At 38.7% G+C, this 23,290-nt stretch overlaps 1 protein-coding gene and 1 long non-coding RNA gene across 2 annotated transcripts; one reads left to right on the top strand and one right to left on the bottom strand.

The window, feature by feature from the left end:
• Positions 1 to 8,164: 8,164 nt before the first annotated feature.
• LOC309660452 (putative RNA-binding protein Luc7-like 2) lies at positions 8,165 to 10,466 on the top strand. Its single transcript, XM_082461069.1, is given in 3 exon segments — positions 8,165 to 8,542; positions 8,766 to 9,147; positions 9,151 to 10,466. Coding segments are annotated over 3 exon segments (1,203 nt in total). The 5' UTR covers positions 8,165 to 8,480; the 3' UTR covers positions 9,910 to 10,466.
• Positions 10,467 to 18,097: 7,631 nt separating this feature from the next.
• LOC309659951 lies at positions 18,098 to 22,993 on the bottom strand. Its single transcript, XR_014263061.1, has 2 exons — positions 21,689 to 22,993; positions 18,098 to 21,356 (listed from the first exon to the last, which is right to left on the bottom strand). It is a non-coding gene; the product is annotated as an uncharacterized lncRNA (long non-coding RNA).
• Positions 22,994 to 23,290: the final 297 nt, after the last annotated feature.

The following is a 23,290-nucleotide window of genomic DNA, read 5'->3' as shown; positions in this document are numbered from 1 at the left end:
GGCAGGTTATAAAACTACAAGTAGCAGGGCTTATCTGGACATATTTTTTCTAAGCTCCATGCTGAATGTCCCTCCTATTGCTGAATGATCCCTCTCATTTTGTATCTGGCTTCTTAAATAAGACTTTTATAATGTTCATGCTGGGCGTCACCAGACAGGGGTTGATTGGAGGGAGGCAATAGTTCAGTCCCAGGTTAATAATACAGCAGTGAATAGAACAGTTGTTACCAGATCATTGAAACAGGTCCCAGTCTAGATGATCAATAAGTAAAATGATTTAAAAAATTCAGTATCATTAGTAATCACCAAGATATAATTTCCTACTATTAATATAGATTATTTCTATAAAATCTAGTTGGACATACTGTTATTTAGTATTATCAGAGGTGGGGAAATAGAAACTCTCCGATCAGGAAGCATAAATTGGAAGCATAAATAGGTTACAACTTTACTGAATGGCAATTTGGCAATACATCAACAGCTCCCTTAACTGGCCTCTTCTTAACCAGTTTTCTGAGTTAACCAGCACCCACTGTTCTCTCTACAAAGCACACTGTCTAATACCATTTGCACACTGAATGCTTGACGCTAGGGGGCTTCTCTCAAAACTACCTAAGTACTGCTGCTTTCTCAATGTTTAGTAACCAAAGGGGTTTATCAAGAGGATTATGTCTTCTCTAAACTTATCATTTCAGTTCTAGTCATTATTATAATTGTTATTTATTAAATATTATATAATCTGATGAAATGAAAATGATTTGTTTTTTCAGTGGGAACCATGTGCTTTGAAATGACTCAATGAATATACAGTTTTTAAAGAAAAAAAATTGCTATCAAATCAGATGTGGGTGAATCAAATGCAAAAGAAATTGTAAAAATTTTGAAAAGCTGCTTTTCAAGTGTTTTAAGTTCTCTCTCCATTTTAAGCAAAGTGAAACTAGAATCATAAATGATTTATTAATTATAGTTGTGATTTATGGAAAAAAGGTGGTTCAGAGTTCCAATCAATAAAATATACTATAAACAGAAAACAAAACAAACAGACAAAACTTTGGCCCAAAATTAAAATGCTGGCACATGGAAGTACATAAAGCAAATAAAATAAATAAGGTATGTATGTATCATTTTAATAGATTTCCTGCCTTCAACAACTTCTTTCAACTAGCCTATCACTCATAGTCAACAGGGCTTCAAATGTATAGGTCAAAACCTTAAAATCATATGGTCACATTCGCAGTCTAATAATGAGAAAACATCAGACAAATACAAACTGAGGGACATTCTACAAAATAGCTAACTTGTACAGTTCAAAATTGTCAAGGTCATGGAAAACAATTTGAAAAAGATGAGACATAGTAACTAAATACAACATAGTTATATGGATTGGAATCTGGAACAGAAAAAGAAAGATGTTAATGCTGAAGCTCAGTTTAATATTTACCAATGTTAATTTCTTAGTATTGGTAAATGTGCCATGGTTATGTAAGATGTACGTTAGGGGAAGCTGGCTGAACGGTATATAGGAATTTTCTGTACTATCTTTGCAACTCCTCTGTAAATCTAAAATTATTCAAAATAAAAATCTTTTTAACTATATGGGAAAAATCCCCTTTACCCAGTTCTAGAAATTCTACTGCTGATAGTTTACTCTAAGGAAATAATTTAAGATGTATGCAAAGGTTTAGCCATAAGCTGTTAATTGAAAATAACTTATATGTACAAAATAGGTGATTGGTTAAATATAATTATGTATTATAATCAATAGCATATTTCCTAGCTATTAAAATACTATTTTAGAAGTATTTTTAATTATATGGAAAAAATATTTATTATATAATATTAAGTGAAAAAAAAGGAGATTTGAAACTAGGCTGTAGAGTATGAACTCATTTGTATGTGTGATTATATATACACTCCCACAGAATGCACAAACACACACACACACACACACACACACACACACACAAGCATGCACAGAAAAAATATTTGGAGGGCCAAAGATTTTAATAAGGGTTATTGCTAGATTTTGAGATCAATGTTGCTTTATTTTCCCCAAATTTAAAAATGTATTGCATTTTATGATTTAACTATGTCCAATGAACTTCAATTTTTTTTCTTTCTTCCTTTTTTTTAATGCCCAGTGCGGAGGTAGAACTTTCTATTTTTTTCTTTCTCTTCTTCTTCCCTTTCTCTCTCTCTCTCCTTCCCTCCTTCTCCTCCTCTCTTACTCTTCCTTCCTTTCTCCCCTCCTTCCTTCTTAAGATAAACTACTGATATTATCAATATCTTTGAAACTGCCTGAGGGAACCACACTTGCATAAGATTAGTGGCTTCCTGGGATACAAGAGTACAGGAGCTCAAACCACTTTGCCCCAAGATTCAAGATTACTGAAATTTGTTAGAATAGATTAGGATAACCCCAACAGAAGCCCAGTGACAAGGAAAGGCAAAAAAAAAAAAAAGCCATGGAAATAAAGTCACCACAGAGGCAGGAAAAGATAGTACCAGATGACATGTCTGACAGAAGAGAGGTTCTACATAGAGGAACCTATCCCAAATCAGTCTTGCCACAGGCAGGCTGTGTCTTCCTGAAGTAATTATGTGAATGAATCTAAAACGCTAGAATATAAGGGCCCCAGGGTAATTTTACCATGAAAACACCTTTGTCCTAGTGCAGCACTGAGGAAGGTGTTGGGGAGTAAGACGATCCTTCTTTGAAATCTTAAACCATCAGTGGACGATAAATGATCTGCACTGACTGATGCAGAAGCTGCTGGAGCATAAAGTTCATCCTAAACTTCATCTTCGCAGACACCAGCCGTTCTAAATGATTACCGGACTTCTGGTTGTCTCCAGCTTCTGCGGCAACATCACGAGGCAGCAGCACAGCGCTGGAGCAGGTAGTGGCTTTTTAACAAGCAACCAACATCTGTTGGCAGTTTTGAAGTCCGCCAGCTCAAGGGGTGGCGTTGCCAGATTTAGCAAACTAAAATATGGGAGTCCCAGTTAAATGTGAATTTCAGAGAAACAATAAATAATATTTTAGTACAAGGTTTCCCAAATGTTGCTTGGGACCTACTTATAATAAAAAGATATATATATATATATATATATATATATATATATATATATATATATATATATATATATAATTGTTTATCTGAAACTTCATTTAATTGGAAATCCTGTATTTTATCTGACAACCCCATCAAAATGATGAGTCCAAATCCCCTCTGTAACAAGATAAGCATATATTACTTCTCATTTTTCTAACTTAATATGTTACTAAATAAAATAATATAATCAGAAATATTTTTGTTAGATTTTGTTTGTAGTAGCTCTAATGCCTTAGCAGGATGATATTACTAAATAAAATAATATAATGGGGAACATTTTTGTTAGATTTTGTTTGTAGTAGCTCTAATGCCTTAGCAGGCTGATATTATAAAGAAGAGAAAACAAGGGAGGAGGCAGCTGACCTCAGGCACTCTTCTAGTAAGTGGCGTCCTATTACCCTTGAGCTAGAAGTCTCTACAGATTGGATTGAAGGAAGAATTTGTAGCCACAGGAATTATTTATTTATTTTTGGCTGTGTTGGGTCTTCATTGCGACGCGCGGGCTTTCTCTAGTTGCGGTGAGCGGGGGCTACTCTTCGTTGCGGTGCACGAGCTTCTCATTGCAGTGGCTTCTTTTGTTGAGGAGCACAGGCTCTAGGCACGCGGACTTCAGTAGTTGTGGCACGCGGGCTCAGTAGTTGTGCAGGCTCAGTAGTTGTGGTGCATGGGCTTAGTTTCTCTGCGACATGTGGGATCTTCCCGGACCAGGCTCGAACCCGTGTCCCCTGCATTGGCAGGCGGATTCTTAACCACTGCACCACCAGGGAAGCCTCTAGCCATAGGAATTATGTTAGGCATTGTTTGCAAGAAATATAAAAGCAATAAAGCTGGCAAGAAGACAGGAACAAGCAGGACTGGTCCTTGGAATATGAAAGGGAGTTTGGGAGGGAGATGAGTGTCAGGGAAAGAAACTGGATTTCTTGCTAACCTGCTATCTAAGTAGGTAAAGTCAAATATAACACTTGGAAACGTGGTTCACTGCTGGGGGAAGTTATTCACACCTCAACTGTAACTTGGGACACCTGGAACTGCATCTGCAAGAATCATTTGTCACTTCAGCAGTAAAGAATAATGATTATTAAGAAACAAAAGAAATAAGCCAAGCTTTTGAAGTCCGGAACTCAGGCAAGAAAAGTGACAGAAATCAGATAGGTTACTGATGTTAATCAAGGCAAGCAAATCTGGAATCTACAAAACTGTTATGATCAACACCCCTGCCATAAGGGACATGGAAGAGCCTAATTCCAAGGCCGGAAGTACTTGACCTCTTAATATTTCCTGCCAAAGGCGGAAGATGGTGGGCAAACTCAGGGCTCCCTGGGGCTGCAGGTGACTGCAGGGACATTAGAATAGTTACCCTTGTGTTCTTACCGTCTAGGCCTTTCTTGCATATAAATCATTCAAACTGTTTGGAAAGAACTGATATTACAACTAGAGTCCTAACATAAGATATAGGTTAAACAACATAAGATATAGGTTAAGTCCTTTCTTCAGTAACAAAAAGATACAGCCCTTTTGCACTAATCCACTTTGCACCATGATTCCATTTGCAATACAGTGAATAACTAAGTGCTTAATAAATGCTTTTTGTTGGGAATGAGAATGTTTTGAATGGTAACAGAAGGGCCAGAAGGAGACTTGAAGGGAAAACTGACTGCCACCCATACAGAGACCAACTTGACAGAAAAAGTCAGCTGGGCAAATATTTGACTTACTGTACTTGTTTCTATCTGTCTTTGTCCCAAAAGTTTTAAGAGGGCTTAGCTGGGCAAATGTGCTCTTGCTTGGTAGCCTAGCAAAGAACACACATGATGGGAATGAGTTATCCCTTTCTAGTTGTGCTGCGTTTTCTTCAGCAAGGGTTCAGTTCCTTCTGGGATGGGTAAATCCAATTAAACAATTACTAAGTCTCCACGTTACATTCCATCTACAAATATGTTCTTCATATTTGTTCCTCAGCACATATTTGCTAGGAAATATTAAAAAGACTTCAAATCAACTGTTAAATTATAGAAATTAACTCGCTTAAGCATTTCTCAGGTCCTACTATGTACAAGGACCTTTGCTTTGTGTTAAAAAAATATTTTTTGTTGGAACCAAGCAGTCCATCTTCTAGGCAAATAATTAAGAAGTTCATGAACATTCTCAAAAGCGGCAAAAAATGGAAGCAACCCAAAAATTCATCAATAGTAAAATTGATAAATAAATTGTCGAATATTCATACAATGAAATATTATTCATCAATGAAATGAATAAGTGCAACCTGTTCTCATCAACATGAGTGAATCTGAAAATCATTTGGCTGAAATCATGGACAAATTCATGCAGTATGACTCAACTGGTATAAAGTTTAAGATTTGGGGAAACTAAACAATATAATAATGTCGAAGGATAGATATCTAGGTGGCAAAATTATAAAGAAAATCAAGGGGAATAAAAATTTAGGATAGAGGCTACTTCTGTTTCAGAGGTAAAAGAGATACATTTGGCAAGGTGTCTCTGAAGGGCTGATACCATCCTATTTCCTAAGGCTGGATGGTGGGTACAGAGATATTTATTTTACTATTATTTAAACATTACATATAGGTTTTACACACTTCTTTGTATGTATGATATATTTCAAAGATTATTTTTATTTTTTTTATTTTTTTATTTTTAAAGATTGATTGATTGATTGATTGATTGACTGCCATGTTGAGTCCTCGCCTCTGTGCTAGGGCCCTCTCCAGCTGTGGCAAGTGGGGACCACTCTTCATCGCGGTGTGCGGGCCTCTCACCATCGCGGCCTCTCCTGCTGCGGAGCACAGGCCCCAGACGCGCAGGCTCAGCAGCTGTGGCTCACGGGCCCAGCCGCTCCACGGCACGTGGGATCCTCCCAGACCAGGGCTCGAACCCGCGTCCCCCGCATTAGCAGGCAGACTCTCAACCACTGCGCCACTAGGGAAGCCCCCTCAAAGATTATTTTTAAAACAGAGGTTTAAAAAATAATTGAAGGGGAAGCCCCTAAGGGATATTTTTTTCTATTTGGATATCTCAGAAATACCAAGTCTATAAAACATATTTTAATTAACTACTATGTGTAAAATAGATAGCTAGTGGGCACATGCTATATAGCACAGGGAGCTCAGGTCTGTGCTCCGTGATGACCTAGATGGGTGGGATGGTGGGGGGGAGGGAGGTCCAAGAGGGAGGGGATATATGTATACATATAGCTAATTCACATCACTGTACAGCAGAAACTAACACAACATTGTTAAAGCAATTATACTCCAATAAAAAAAATTTTTTTAATTAAATAAAAGAGCTTTCTCTAGGTTTTTATAAGTATTCAGATGTTGATGTACAATGGGTAATTTAGATGATCACTATTATGGAAGGAATGTGGAGAAATGAAGAATATCTCTAAGAATATATGTTCTCCATCTTTGGCTTTAAGATAGTCACATCTTGTTAAATAAGAAACCGTATTTATATTTAGGATAAATTTAAAGAGAGACAATGAATTAACTGAGATGACATCATACTATACATGACTATGATATCTATTAGCTGAGAGTAATCAATTGAATGCCAAACAAAATTAAGCCTCAAAACCAACTGGATAAGTCAACCATCCTATTATACAGATGGTGAGACTTTGATACAGAGCTAGCCAGTATTAAAAATATAATATTCGTGTTTTTTAAAAATTTTTATTAGAGCACTTAATTCAGAGACCAGTTTTTCTTTTGTAGTGAGAAAAAGAAAAAATAATTTTTAAACATATTTACCAAAGACAAGGTAATGGAATTGGAATTGTTTTACCTGGAGAAAAAAAAACTAAAAAGCAATTGATGGCTGGCCTCAGACCCATGAAGGGTTTATACAGGAGACCCTGAGCAGATGTTTCCTGTGTCTGGAGAAGAATAAACAAGAGACATTGTATCTAAGTTGAACAGGAATAGATAGATAGATAGATACATACATACATACATACACAGACATATATATATGTACGTTAATGTATGTTTGTTGTTTGTAAATACATAAATCTGGAAGGATATGTAACAATGGTTAACTGGAATTTACTTCTGAGGAATAGCATCAGGAGAGAGTCAGACTTGGGATATGAATCTTTAACTTTCTATACTTTGTATTATATGATTTTTTTTAATTAACAAAGTATTACTTTTTACTTTTCTAATTTAAATTGTTAATAAAGAAAAAATTGTGATTGGGTTGGACAGCATGGTAGCTCTGATATTGAGTCTGTTATCCTTGTTACCCTATTATCCCTCCAACTGGAAATAAAGGACTCTTAACCATAAGCATTGTCTTAGTCAAGCATAATTTAGTTGTAGGAAATAGAAATTCACTTGAGCACTCTTAAGTAAAATTATTCCAGAGGACAGGAGTATATCTGGGATGGTCAGGAAATGGAAAGCTGACAGGAACTCTCCAGCTCAAATGTTATCTTTTCCCTGCTCCTCTGTGCTTATTTGCTTTACTCTTCTCTTTTTCTACATGTATAGAAATGGTGTCCTCCATCTCTGAATCTACATTATTTTCCAAGACTAGCTTCTACAACCAACTACCTAAAAATCCTAAATCATGTTTTCAAGTCCCATATTGTCTCCTTAAAGTCAATCATTTGTACCAGAGTGTTAGATTTACATGTCCATTTTGCCGGTTCACAGGGATGGAACGTGAGCTCTGAGAATGAGAAATGGGCAGGTTTTCTGAGATTGAATGTGGGACAGGAAGGGAAGAATAGCATCTTTTCTAAAGGGTCCTAAACGATTGTAATGGCCTGCTAAGGTTTAACTTTTGGGAATATGCTATCTACTCCATATAGTCCAAGGTTTAATACTGTATATATTTATAATACTATACTTATATATGATTTTTTTTTAGTAATATTATCTTTGAATTTTCATCAGACTACTTTATCCATGAAATTTTATATCAAAATTATTCAGAAAAGATACACTTAAAAGGATATGGGGGAGCGTGCGCGCTCACGTCGCGGCGACGGTGGTGGCGAGCGGCGTCAGAGCTTGAAGGGGGGGCTGACGTCTTCCGGCGGGTGGCGGTGTTGGAGACGAGAGCTTGGTTAGCCGGTATTGCTTCTGTCCCAGGAACCCGACGGAGAGTGAGGGAACGAGGGTCGCTTTCGGGGGCTGCTGCTTTCCACGTACGCGTCGTCGTGAGGAGCGCAGCCCGGACTCTCCTGCAACCCCTCCCGCTCCCTCTTCCGCACGCCTCGAGGCAGCGGCGGCAACCGAGACAGCGTGTCACCTTCCCCCACCCCTTCCCCTTGTCCCCCCGCTGGGGAGGGCCCGGTCTGCGCCCCACCCCCGTCCGTCCGCCCGCTACGCCGCCGCCATGTCGGCGCAGGCCCAGATGCGCGCGATGCTGGACCAGTTGATGGGCACCTCCCGGGAAGAGTAAGAGGATTTACCAATGAACCCATGTTTACAAGTCCACGATATTATTTAGCTGAAATGACTGGATTTTCACTGCTGTGTTGGGCCAGAAGGCCCTGGTGGTGGCAACCGCCTGTGTGCCACTGAAAATCGTGCCGATGCCTGGCATACTGCATAAATGGAAGCAGGGTACTGCGTTCAGTGTATCTATGCCTGCCTACTTCAGTCTGCAAGGGAGTGTCAGAAAGGCCCCGCATTCGCTGAGCCGAGATACTACTCGTCAACGGATCAAATTCAGTGATGACAGAGTATGCAAGAGTCACCTTCTGAATTGTTGCCCCCATGATGCCCTGTCTGGAACTAGAATGGATCTTGGAGAATGTCTGAAAGTCCATGACCTGGCTTTAAGAGCAGATTATGAAATTGCATCCAAAGAACAAGATTTTTTCTTTGAACTCGACGCTATGGATCATCTAAAGTCATTCATTGCAGACTGTGATCGAAGAACGGAAGTGGCTAAGAAAAGATTAGCAGAAACTCAGGAAGAGATTAGTGCTGAAGTTGCAGCAAAGGCAGAACGTGTTCATGAGTTAAATGAAGAAATCGGTAAATTGTTGGCTAACAATTAGGAACAGCTAGGAGCTGAAGGGAATGTGGAGGAATCCCAGAAAGTAATGGATGAAGTAGAGAAAGCACGGGCAAAGAAAAGAGAAGCAGAGGAAGTTTATCGGAATTCTATGCCAGCTTCCAGTTTCCAGCAGGAGAAACTTCGAGTCTGTGAAGTTTGCTCTGCCTATTTAGGTCTTCATGATAATGACAGACGACTGGCTGATCATTTTGGGGGTAAACTGCACCTGGGATTTATTGAAATAAGAGAGAAGCTTGAAGAATTAAAGAGAGTTGTAGCTGAGAAGCAGGAGAAAAGAAACCAGGAACGCCTGAAAAGAAGAGAAGAAAGGGAGAGAGAAGAAAGGGAGAAGCTGAGGAGGTCTCGATCACATAGCAAGAATCCTAAAAGATCCAGGTCCAGAGAGCATCGCAGACATAGGTCTCGCTCCATGTCACGGGAACGGAAAAGGAGAACTCGATCCAAATCCCGGGAGAAACGCCATCGCCACAGGTCCCGCTCCAGCAGCCGTAGTCGCAGCCGCAGCCACCAGAGAAGTGGGCACAGTTCTAGAGACAGGAGCAGAGAGCGATCCAGGAGGAGATCCTCAAAAGAGAGATTCAGAGAACACGACTTAGCATCACGTGACAGAGACAGGAATTCAAGAGACAGATCACCTCGTGACAGAGATCGAAAAGATAAGAAGCGGTCCTATGAGAGCGCTAATGGCAGATCAGAAGACAGGCGGAGCTCTGAAGAGCGCGAAGCAGGGGAGATATAATTAGCTGTGTACATATCCTCAATCCTTAAGCTTCCTCTGGAGTTACATACTATTGTTTAGATTACAGCTGTTCAGGGTGACACAGTGAGCAGTTCCAGACACCGATCCAGCTAGGCTAGGTGTATAGCATCTAACTTGATCTGAACTTGTTTTCTTTGATGAAGCCTAAAACTACATCCATAGTTTCTGGTGAACTTGTAATACACTCCTGAAGGTACAGTTTTATATAATAAGATGCTGATGTCTTTATTCTTTCTGGTAGGAGTGATAGTGAATGAATTGTGTGTTACTTGCCTTGGGATTTTTTGAACATTTGTAAAATGCTGTCTTCCTTTCTCGTCCAAAAAACAGCAACTTTGGGAATTTCTTTTTAATCCTTCTTCCTTTGACTCTGTATCCCCTGATACCTCTACCCTCTAATTGTAAGAGAAAGGGGTGCAGGGAAGAAATATAACTTCTGTTCTAAGGTTCTATTCCCATTATTAATTACTAGCTGATTACAGTTCAGAACATTTATACTGGAATGTGTGCTGGAGAAATTTAAAATACTGGGAGTTTTTTTTTTTTTTTTTTTTAATAATTTGTTTTGCTACCATTCTTTTTTTTTTTTTTTAATTTTTGTTTATTTATATTTATTTTTGGTTGTGTTGGGTCTTCATTTCTGTGCGAGGGCTCTCTGTAGTTGCGGCAAGCGGGGGCCACTCTTCATCGCGGTGCGCGGGCCTCTCACTGTCGCGGCCTCTCTCGTTGCGGAGCACAAGCTCCAGACGCGCAGGCTCAGTAGTCGTGGCTCACGGGCCCAGTTGCCCCGCGGCATGTGGGATCCTCCCAGACCAGGGCTCGAACCCGTGTCCCATGCATTGGCAGGCAGACTCTCAACCACTGCGCCACCAGGGAAGCCCTACTGGGAGTTTTGTTTGTCTGACGGTGCCTATTTTAGAGTGGGAAGTTGAACAGCTGTTGTATTACATGCTTTGCTTTTTTATTGAAATTTTGAAATCAAACATGTCTTGATTTTTCTGTTCTATTGAATAGCTACGTTCAGGATGTTTTGAGATGGGGGGCAGGGACTCTTTCATAAGCACTTCTGGTTTTATTTTGTGTGTGTGAAGTATAAAGATTACACCCTTATTGTAAAAAATAATAAAATGAAAATCACCACCACCATCAAAAAAAAAAAAAAGGATATGGGGGACTTCCCTGGTGGTGCAGTGGTTAAGAATCCTCCTGCCAATGCAGGGGACACGGGTTCGAGCCCTGGTCCGGGAAGATCCCACATGCCGCAGAGCACCTAAGCCCGTGCGCCACAACTACTGATCATGTGCTCTAGAGCCCGCGAGCCACAACTACTGAGCCCATGTACTGCAACTACTGAAGCCCGCGTGCCTAGAGCCAGTACTCCGCAACAAGAGAAGCCACCACAATGAGAAACCCACACACTGCAACGAAGAGCAGCCCCCACTCACTGCAACTAGAGAAGCCCGTGCACAGCAACGAAGACCCAATGCAGCCAAAAATAAATATAAAATAAATAAATAATTTAAAAAAAAAAAAAAAGGATATGGGCTGCTTTATAAATCAGAAGCATCTCTGCAAATTCCAAAGCCTGGGAGAAGCCTAGTGAACATAAAATACCAGTTCCAGGGCTTCCCTGGTAGCGCAGTGGTTGAGAATCTGCCTGCCAATGCAGGGGACACGGGTTCGAGCCCTGGTCTGGGAAGATCCCACATGCTGCGGAGCGACTAGGCCCGTGAGCCACAGTTGCTGAGCCTGTGCGTCTGGAGCCTGTGCTCTGCAACAAGAGAGGCCGCAATAGTGAGAGGCCCATGCACCGCGATGAAGAGTGGCCCCCACTTGCCACAACTAGAGAAAGCCCTCGCACAGAAACGAAGACTCAACACAGCCATAAATAAATAAATAAATAAATAAATAAATAAATAAATTAAATAAAATAAAATACCAGTTCCAACAGGAAAGGTGCAAATAGCAAAAGTCACCTTGGGATGATAGAGGAAGACGGCAGGTCATCAATTCCAAATAACTTTAATGGTAGTATGTCCATGGAAATGATGCCAGTTTCTTCTAGACAAGACAGACCATCTCTGGTGTTTTGGTGAATGTCTGAGGTGGAGAGACAGGCTGAAAACAAGTCATAACATCAGTTATGTTGGTGAAGATAATGTGTGCAAAATGAGCAAAAGAACATAAAATTGAAAAGTTCCTATATTAGGTATAGACAGACAACGGCAATCAGGTCAAATTAAGGAAAAAACCTTCTGAGGGGATAATTTTTACTGCTATGACCCTGGAAGTGAATTTTCTACTCCTTTGTTTCTCATCTTTATTTCAATAGTACCTTCCTTCAAACTGGACATGTAACTGAGCAAAAGATAATTGAGATGTGAGGAATTTATTTACAATGAGAATATATCCATTGGGAATCATATCTTAACAGCTTGGCATTGTACGTTTGATCATGCAAATTTTTTTTCAGTCAAGAAAGATAAGAAAAAGTACAGCCTAGATCAAGGACTCTTTCAAAGTAAGCTAGCTTCAATGTATTAATAAAGAGTTCCAGAAATTGGTTCAGTGTAAATAAAGTATTAGATAATGAATGAATATAATCTAAACTAGAAGATTTTTATTTAATATTATCTATTCTTAAGTCCATTCATTTGATTGGTATTAGGAGATGGAAGTAATGTGCCAATAGTTTTCTAAATGTATAGATTCTTCGCTACAGCTAGAACTTTAAACTTTGCTTAGGTATGCAATCTTGAGGATGTGTGCTATTGGTAAGCTCCAAATAAGATTCATTAAGACACAGTAGAGAGCTCAGTGCATTTTAAAAATCATATCTGAACAATCTATTTTAAACATTTTTCCTTGCATGATAAAAACATCTTTCCAATTAAAAAATATACATAAATTCAAAGAAAATGATTTGTGGGGTAACCACTTGCCTTAATTTAAACTAGCAGTTCACTGTTCTCAGAGTATAATTCCCAGACCATCAGCATAAGCTCCACCTAGAGACTTCTTGGAAATACAAAATGTTGGGCCCCACCCAGACCTACTGACTCAGAAACTCTGGGGGTAGGGCCCAGCAATTTTAAAAAGCCTTCCAGATGACTCACATGCACACTAAAGTTTGAGAATCACAGCTTTTTATTACCATTCTACTCTGATGACCTTTACTGAAAAAAGGGAAAATAATCTAGGCCATTTATAGAAATGAATTCCCCATCAAAATGCCTGCAAATGTATTTTTAAGCCTTGATGGATTAATCATTCAGCCTGGGACATAAAGATTAACCAAAATAATTGCAATTCAGCAGCCTTTAAGCATTACATTATTTTAGATAAAAGAAGGCAAGTTTCCATTTTTCAGGTGAAAAGTATTACAATAGTATTAAATAATTTTTCTTTTGCTATTGAAGATTCTAATTATGGCATTCTCTGTAATCACAGCACTGCAGAAATGATAATCTGATAATGAGAATGTTTGTTTAATGAGGTTGTCTAATTCAGAACTTAAATTGAAATTTTTGGAGTAAGTTTTCCCCTGGCCTGAAGATTTTTATACTGGTATTTCATGTTCCAAAAGATCATTCTTTATTCATATCTCATTTTTCTCACCTTCATATTTTTCCCAGGCATGAAACTTCTAAGGACTTCAAAGGATGTTGTAAATGCTAGTTAACATAGGGAAGTGATTACTATCTATTTTATGGCCTAATTACTCTGTTTCTTTTTCCTACATCTCTCTCCATGCTTTGCAGATCACCCTTGTTGGTCTACAAGAGCCCTTAGAGGCTAGAAATATTGTCCAGGGATTAAGGAAGCTAATTATAGGTTGGGAAGCCAATTTGAGTTGCTGAAGATATTAACAAAAATTTTACAAGACTTTCAAAAAAATCTCTTTAGATAGATTTTTAGGCCTAATCAAGCTTTCCTGCAGACAAATAGCCCATTTTAAAATAGCCTCATTTAAATTACATTATTCTGAAGGAAGGTTTTAAATTCACTGTCATTTATACAGAAATAAATTATTACTTTGATCAGAAAGGAGAAAGACATAGTAGACAAAGGCAGGAAAACAAATCCACGCTTACATTTTTTTAAAAAACTATGTAAGTTATGTAAAAAAAAAAATTAGTCCTGTTCATTCACAAATTTTTTTCCCTTTTGGGTTTACAAATAGAATAAGAAATTTTCTTTTTTTAGATCTCTGTTTCTCTTGAGTATATATTATCAGTTATTTAACTTTGAAAGAAAATGTATATAAAGTATAACTTGAGAAAAACCTTAGATATTATTGAATTAAAAGTTGATAACTAAAAATTATCCTTTATATAAGTTTTATGATGAATATAATTTAGATATAACACATCTTAAGATATTCTCATTACAGCTACCCAGACTTGCAGCCAAACCTTCCCTAAAAGGTAGCCAAACATTTGAGGCCACTCATTCAGTACCAAATATAGATTTCTTAATCACTGGTGGTAGTATTATTATTGGATATAATAGCTTGGAGTTATAGCAGGATATAATGTTACTACTATAATATTTAGTCAAAGATCCAGGAATACCAGAATTTTGTCCCAGTAACATATCCACTTATTTAGTCGATACATATTTATTGAGCACCTACTACTTGCCAGGTTCTAGGGATACAGTTATGAACAAAACACAGCACATTGCTACTTTCATGGAACTGATGTTCTATGTGGAGTGACAGACCATAAACAAATATATTGAATAAATATTTAATGTATCAGATGTCAAAAAGTGCTGAGATGAAAAAGTCAGTTAAGGGACAAGAAAGTGGGTGGGATATAAGTGGACAGGGAAAGCTATTCTTTTTTTATAAGGGAGTCATATTAGGAAAGGCTTCTCTAAGAAGGTGACAGTTGCAGAGAGCAGAAAATTAAGGAAGGGAAGAAGCTTTATGAACATATGGGTTAAGAGTGAGTGATGAGTTAGTGAGGGGGAGTTGAAGATGATGAAGTATTAGGTAGCAAGCCCAATATCACTAAGGGCTGTGTAAAATAAGGTACATCCTTTGGGTTTCATTCTGAGTCAGAGAGAAAACATTGAAGTGTTTAGAGCAGAAGTGTGACATGGGTTTTTTAATAATCACTCTCGCTGCTGTATGAGTGGCAAAGCTGAAAGCAAGGGCATACATTGGAGACTATTATAATAGCCCAGGCAAGAGATGATAGAGACTTGGAGTAAGATGGTAGAGGTAGATGGAATGAAAACTGGTCACATTTTGGATATCTTTAAAGGTAGAGCCAAGAGAGTTTACTTATGAATTGGTGTGGGATATGAAAAAAAAAAAAAGAGAGAAGAATCAAGGATGATTCAGGGTTTGAGGCTTGAGCACTAGAAGGAATGAAGCTCAGCAGAAAATATACGTATGGCAGGAGCAAGAGAAGTTTCTTTACTATTAGTGGAAATTTTGACTTCTTAGAAGACTTATCACATCAATTGAAGGAGAACCTAGTAGGAAAAGGAAATAATCTGACAAGAGAGAGCAGTATCCAGAAAAAATGAGGGCCATTCCCAACAGAGCAGCCTGTAAGAGGTGAGCAGGACATTTGTGGGAGACAGAGACACTTGTGGACCATCTTCACGTGCCCTATAGACAACAGACCCCTCAGCATTGAGCATCCTCAGATTCAGGTCAGAGTTGGAGATAAGGAAAATGGATGACACCATATAATAATATGCAATGGAACTTAGCAATTATGATAAAACATCCCCAGGGATCCTTCAGAAATAACTGTAGGAAATTCTGCAGGAGGCTGGAGGTTCTGCAATAGCAGACGTGAAGAAGAGCCATCAAACAAAGGTTAAATTTAGTTTAACATTTATTTCATTTAAATAGAGTATGGCTAATCTAGGATTTCTTACATGTTTCTTTGGTTTTAGAGATTTTTATAAGCAAGAAACGAGAAATTGCTTTCATGCTGCCATTTTTCGCTAGTGGAATGTTTTGCAATTCTTTTTCTATATTATATAGAAAATAAACATTCTAAAGTGGCATAAAATGTCATTTAAAATGCCTAAAACCTTTCTTTCCATATGATTTTATCAATAAAAGATATATACAACTATCAATACAATTTTCAACACTAAAAGAAACAAATCGGATTTTTTTGTTTTTTTTCTAATTTATTTATTTATTTATTTATTTATTTTTGGCTGTGTTGGGTCTTCGTTTCTGTGCGAGGGCTTTCTCTAGTTGTGGCAAGCGGGGGCCACTCTTCATCGCGGTGCGCGGGCCTTTTACTATCGCGGCCTCTCTTGCTGCGGAGCACAGGCTCCAGACGTGCAGGCTCAGTAGCTGTGGCCCATGGGCCTAGTTGCTCCGCGGCATGTGGGATCCTCCCAGACCAGGGCTCGAACCCGTGTCCCCTGCATTGTCAGGCAGATTCTCAACCACTGCGCCACCAGGAGAGCCCCAAATCGGATTTATATGTGATGTTACTTATTTTGATATTTCTTATGTACGCTATTTGTGCTCTTCTAGAATCAGATGTATAAAGATAGTTTACCAACAGCTTCATTTGAGATAGGTATGTTCTAAGATATATTACATCTTTATGTGGACAGGATACACAGTGCATGCTGCAACTGATATTTTAAATCACTACAAATATAGTGAAAGAGATATGAGACTTTTCTTATCATATCTAGGAATATAAACACCTCTTTTCTAAATATACAATAACAACTGTCAGTAAGAGCTGATCATTATTTATGTAATAGAAAAGATGCATTTGGCTTTTGTGATACACACAGCTATTTTTCTCAATTATTCTTGCCATTTCACTCACCATACCAAGAACTACCTCAGAGATAAGAAACAATGACCATTTTCTTCCAGGAACAAAGTGAGAATTATTTTGTTTCATGATGTGATTTTTCTTTCACAGTTCTGAAAGCCTTGCTGGTGTTGAGGAGTTATTTCTTAAAATCTTCTTCACACCAAAGATAGAGTAAAAAAGAGAGAGAAACCATCAATATAGTGCTATTTTCATATTTTAATGGGGCACTGAAGAGAAATTAAGATCCAAATGTTTAGGAACAGTTTTAAGATCATAATTGATGGAGTCCCAAATAGAAGACTGAGTTTCTGGCTTAATTCACTTTGATAGAAAAAGTGAACCCAATGAGTTAGGTGGGAAGTACAGATCTATTACAAAGCTTTGCTTTTTAGAGCAAACTTATGACAATTAGGAACAATTAGGAACCAAAGTATATTAAAAACCACTGCTTATGTGTTTATCCTGGATCATATGCTGGTGAGCTTGTCATTGTGAAAAGGAATATAAGGAACTATTTCTACAAAATCTCTAATTAACCCAGGGGACTTTCCACAGAATTTATAGCCTAACAAGGATTCTAAATGGATTTAAACATAGGCAAATATAGCTGTTGCATTTTCATGAATAACTCTCAAGGGATACAATTGACATGAAATAAGGATATCACTTCTCCTTTCCAAATACCAGCACCACTTCCAAGATGTGGGGAGAATTTCAGTGGGATACAAGAAGATTCCTTGAGTGCAACTTGGAACATAAACTCCATTATAGTAGGGAGTCTATTGGTCTTGTTCATCACTATATCTTTAGCAGCTGCCACAGTGTCTGGTCCATAATAGGAGCTCAATAAATACATTCAATACATGATTGAGCCGGTTCAGGAAACCATACATATTAGATGTATGATAACTATGAGTTGCTGTGATGTATGCATTCCCTGACGTGTGGGAGTGAGCCAAAAGGAAAGATTATCTGCAAGTGTTGGAGTAACTCTCTTCAGGGCCAATTAAAGAACTTCCTATGGGCTTCCCTGATGGTGCAGCGGTTAAGAATCTGCCTGCCCAGGCAGGGGACACAGGTTCGAGCCCTGGTCCGGGAAGATCCCACATGCCAGAGCAACTAAGCCCATGTGCCACAACTACTGAGCCTGTGCTCTAGAGCCCGTGAGCCACAACTACTGAAGCCCACGCACCTAGAGCCCATGCTCCACAACAAGAGAAGCCACCACAATGAGAAGCCTGCACGCCGCAATGAAGAGTAGCCCCCACTCGCCACAACTAGAGTAAAGCCTGCGCACAGCAACGAAGACCCAATGCAGCCAAAAATAAATAAATAAAGTTATTTAAAAAAAACACAAAACCTTCCTATGATCTCATTTGAAAGGTTAAATTAATTACGGGAAAAGCTATCTACAGGTTAAATCTTTGAGCCTGTACCATGCACTGTTGGTGTCCCACCCACATCCCCTTGAGCTTTCACCAGTATAGTCCCCTCTACTCTCCAGCTACCAGCATCTTTATCTCTTTGCCAGAGGGCTCACCTGGCTGACCATATCAGGGCTAGCTTCTTGGGGGTATGACCAATGCAGTCTTACAGGTTCCAGTATTCAGAAGGGGACCTCATGCTTGGGGTATAATTCTCTGCTGTTGCTATATTGAAATTCTTAGTAAGTTTATCTTTAACTGTGTTCTATAAGTGAAGTCCAATGGGACAGTAGAACATGTACAGGAGTTTGGAGGCTCCACTCATATGCACTCCCTCTTCTTGTTGCTTCCTGCCTCTCCCCTACCCTGACTCAGTGACTTCTGCCACCTTCTGCCTTTGCCCGAGGGTCTGGACACAGGTTGGGTGAAAGTCAGGGTCAGGCACATGCATACAGCACATCCCACGTGCCCAGTTGTGGGATGGATTGGGGGAGGGACCAGGCAACTGTGAGCCTCTGCATTTGCCCTGTGAGTATCCCTGTGCCAGAGCGATATATTAAATAAATAGCAAGCACTCACACAAACTCACTCATATACACACATATGCATGCACACATGTACCATGTGGGGTAGGGGGCCTTTTCCTGGCTTTTTGAGCAAGGAGCTCCACATTCGTATTTTGCTCTGGACCATGCAAGTCCAATAGGTGATTCAGTGGAACTCTCTCTGCCCACAGACATGGCAGACCAGCAATGCCAGAGAATGAATTTCTATCCCACCACAGCCTTAACTAATGGCTGACTGCTGGAATTGGTGGGAGAATTATGTGTTCTACAGTGGCTCCAGAGGTCTCCAGCAGGATTCAGCTCCTTTATTATATGGTAACTTGCTTAATAAAGTGCTCTTATTGGCCACCTTCCCTTCTCTATCTCCCTTCCTCACTTCCTCACTGGTGCTTCCTAAGGTCATCTTCCAAATATACCACTTGGATTTAAATCCTTGAACATGTTTCTGGAGAAACCCAAAGTAAGAGATTCCCAAGCCAATATTTGAGACGCTTCTAATACCCTTGACTAATTGAAAAATAAATATCTCCAAAAGAGTGGGGTCCTTTCTCCCACAGACTTCTCTGTAATTCAGAGGCTTTGGGGTTTGTATTTTTGTATACCTTTTACTACTCAGGATGCATAACCAAACTTAATCATTTCTCCTTTGTTTACTTCCTCCTTCTCTGGTTTGAATGCAAAGGGTTCAAGTTTCCTAAGGGTTCCTCCGCATTCTATAATTCTACAAATCTCCTGTCTTCTTTCTGAAAGAAAAAGAAAACTTGTTCTATACTTATTACCACAAGAGACAATAATTTTCTGTGGATTTCTGAATTCTGCTATGGTGGTGTTTGATTTTGTTAAATATGACCCTCATATGACAAAAATTACACAGTGTATTTCTGATCATTTGTTCTAGAAAACAAATATATTCAACTGAATCTGAAAATGTAATTTCAACATTACTTTCCAGATTTGGGGGAGAAATTGGAAATGGTGGAAAGGTGTAGTGGGTATGGAATTTTTTTAAGACCAAAATGTATTTTGTATTTAACTTATTTCTGTTTTAAATCTTTACTTTAAATTTTTATTTTTATACGATGAAAGTTGGTTATTATTATTATTATTCTGCATCTTCAGGCACTGCTGCTTTCTGCTGACATGAAAGCAAGGGAGTTTAGAGAAGGTGCTATCAGCGTATTTGTCAAACTTCGCATTTTGGGAATGCCTTAGAGAAAAAAATATGACGCTGAAATTTAGTAGTTAATTTCCATCTGCACCCTCTTCCCTCCAATGACTCATGGATTCTTGGCTAAAACTAGCTGCAATCATTGATTTTTTAAAAAGTTCCCCTCCCTTGCCATGTCTCCTTAACAGATGCAGAATGGATAAAACCAAACTAGGGCTGCTGAAGGAAATTCCAGATCATCTCCCAATGTAAGTACCTTATGCAGACCTCATCCTCTCTAGGAATAACACTGACTAACAAGCCCCTTGACTTTGAGCTATCTGCTCCACCTATCTCCAGTGGTTCTTCTGTTCTAACTATCCTCTATACCTATCCACTTCCTTTTCCCAATTCCTTGTCCTGGTGAAAAGTTCATTCATTCATCCAGGTGTTCATTCTTTTAACAAAAATTAATTGGTAACATACAGTGAGGTTCGATGATCTGTAACTCAAGTACAGCTGTGGTCTGCGGAATGCCAGCATCAGTATCACCTAGGAGTTTGTTAGAAAGGCAAATTCCTCATCCCTGCCATAGACCAATTGAGTCAGAAATCCTGCATCCAGGATCCATGCCGTAACTACCTGTCCAGGTGATTCCTATGCACCCACAGTTGGAGAAGCATTGGTCTTTTTCTGGATTGGGACCCAATAACTGCAGTTCTAATAAGTTTTCAGGTGATGTTGCTACAGCTAGTCCAGGGACCACATTTTCAGAAGCACTGATCTAGAAGTTCAAGTTATTATTCCTGCTACCTAACGAAAGCCTGAGTCTAAATCTCCTCAAATTATAGAGCTTTAACCTCTGCTTTGTCCAAACTAAATCCAATTTTCCTGTGAATGTTTCAGTCCCAGCTTGCCAACTCCTAGCTTTTTAAATTTGGTAGCAATTTGAGACAGCTGCCCCTGTACCCTGTTAATATTATTACTCTCATTATTTTTGTTTCACTTGCTTTATCTGAAAATCTCAAGGTATGTTCAACTAGGCACAAACTTAAAATTAGATTCTATGAGTTTGAACTATAGATTTACCATATTACCAGTCTAATTTTGAACAGTGACTTACCATTTCTGAAACCTATTTCTTTATCTGCACAATGGAGATGAAATGGACTGGAAGAGATTATGTAATTGAAAGAAGCTAGCAAAAGGTCTGGTATATAGTAGGTGCTCAATAAATGTTATCTAAATTTTTATATCACAGTACTCTTCTTCTCTAATACCATCTAACACCAGGTAATGACATGAGATATGTTAAAAATCATTCAATTTTTCAATCTTATTTATGTCTTCAGAATGCATTTAGTTTCACTTAAAAATTGATTCAACTTTATTGTCTATATTTTATTCCTCTTTCATTTTGGACCCCTAGGAAGTGTAAAAATGCTAATTTTCCTTTGATTTTTAAAATTACCTGGAGTTGGGCTTCCCTGGTGGTGCAGTGGTTGAGAGTCTGCCTGCCAATGCAGGGGACACGGGTTCGAGCCCTGGTCTGGGAAGATCCCACGTGCCGCGGAGCAGCTGGGCCCGTGAGCCACAGTTACTGAGCCTGCGCGTCTGGAGCCTGTGCTCTGCAACAAGAGAGGCCGCGATAGTGAGAGGCCCGTGCACTGCGATGAAGAGTGGTCCCCGCTTGCCACAACTAGAGAAAGCCCTCACACAGAAACGAAGACCCAACACAGCCATAAATAAATAAATAAAAACAAATACTTAAAAAAGTAAAAGTCTATAAAAAAAAAAAATTACCTAGAGTTTTAAAAGTAAAGCAGACTATAATAGAATGTTATGTGTATAATAGAATGTGGTAGTTCTAATGTTCAGTTTCCTATATTTCCTCGTCATTTGATGTCAGATAAAAGTCATAGCTAAATGTACCCTAAAATTTCTCATTAGAAAAAAATAGCTTCAACTTTGACGAAACCTTTCATCCAAGCACCTGAAATCCCTTTATAGGCATTAGCTAATTAAACTTTAAAACACCTCCATCAGGAGAGTAAGAATTAGAACACATGGGCTAGAACCACATAGGCTAGTTAAGAAATAGGGGCTCATCTATCAGAGTAAACTGCAAAGATTACAGCACGGTCTGTTCATTTCCATCATTTTAATGACTGATGCGGAACTCCAACTTTAAAATGGATTTTAAAATCCTATTTCCATAAAAGTAATGCATGCATATGCTTACAAAAATCAAGTAGGATTGAAAGGGTTATAAGGAATATCAACAATTTCTTTCTCCGTATCTCCCCAACCCTATTCCCTAGAGGCAACCTCTCTTTAGCTACTAGTTTCTGTATTTATAAATAGTATGTTTATTTTGCTATTCTTGATTTACCTATGTTAGATACTCTTTATGCCCTTCTATGATAGATGAGGATTTAGCTATCACAACACAACCACCACCACCCCTCTTCCATTCCTCCCACTAGAGTTATGTCACTTTTAATTAAATAACCTAACCGTGTTGAGAGTATTTTGAGTACATATACATGTTCACTGCAGAGTCAAGTAATTGTACTATCAGTCAAACAGTTGCACTATGGTTACATTTTCTGTCTTACTCACCTTTTAAGTTTTGTTCCTGGAATCCCTAATTATTTTACTTTGTTCTTGCAGGTTCTTCTTATAACCATTCAATTTTTTTTTTTTCTGAAGTCCCGTCATATCAGGTGTTTATCAAATGAGTTTCCCCTCTCTCTCCCATCCTGACCACAGCAAGTTTCCATCTCAACTTTCTGCTTCCTTTGGGGCTGCTGCTCTCTAGACCTGCTGCATCGCTATCCTGGGATGATCCTTGACTACTCTCCTGGGTTGCAGCCCCTGGATTTCATACCTTTCTAGTTCCTAGTTTATTCCCTGTATTGCTGGAGGCAAATTTTCTGAGTCTTTGCTGACTGAAAATATTTTTCTTCTACTTTCTACCCCACACTTGATGGATACTTTATCTAGGTATAGAATTCTAGGTAGAAAATCATTTTCCATCAGAATTTTGAAGGGATTTGTTTGTTGTCTTATAAAGAAAATAAATGACTTACTATGAGTAAATGCAAAGGTAATTATGTGTGTAAGTACTGTGTAAATCACAGCAGTGTAAAGAAGAGTAGGTATGTGTGGAATAGTTTCTTATATCATTGATAAAAAGTGTTAGGTTGGTGTGTGCTTCACTGTGTCCTCACTTATGCATGGATAAATGATGTGCAGAAATTCACAGCTTCAAATATATATTTTAGAGCCAATCCAACACTAGAGTTTTGTACCAGAGAAGCTACAACTCATTGTTGATTATCACATCATTATCTGAAACTCTAAAATAATGGACTTTTAGTTGAAACTTTCTACACCTTACAG

This window comes from Balaenoptera physalus (genome assembly GCF_965194825.1).
Source record: "Balaenoptera physalus genome assembly, chromosome: 4".
Lineage (NCBI taxonomy): Eukaryota > Metazoa > Chordata > Mammalia > Artiodactyla > Balaenopteridae > Balaenoptera > Balaenoptera physalus.
The sequence above is the reverse complement of the archived record's forward strand: the minus strand, read 5'-3'. Positions and strand labels throughout refer to the sequence as shown.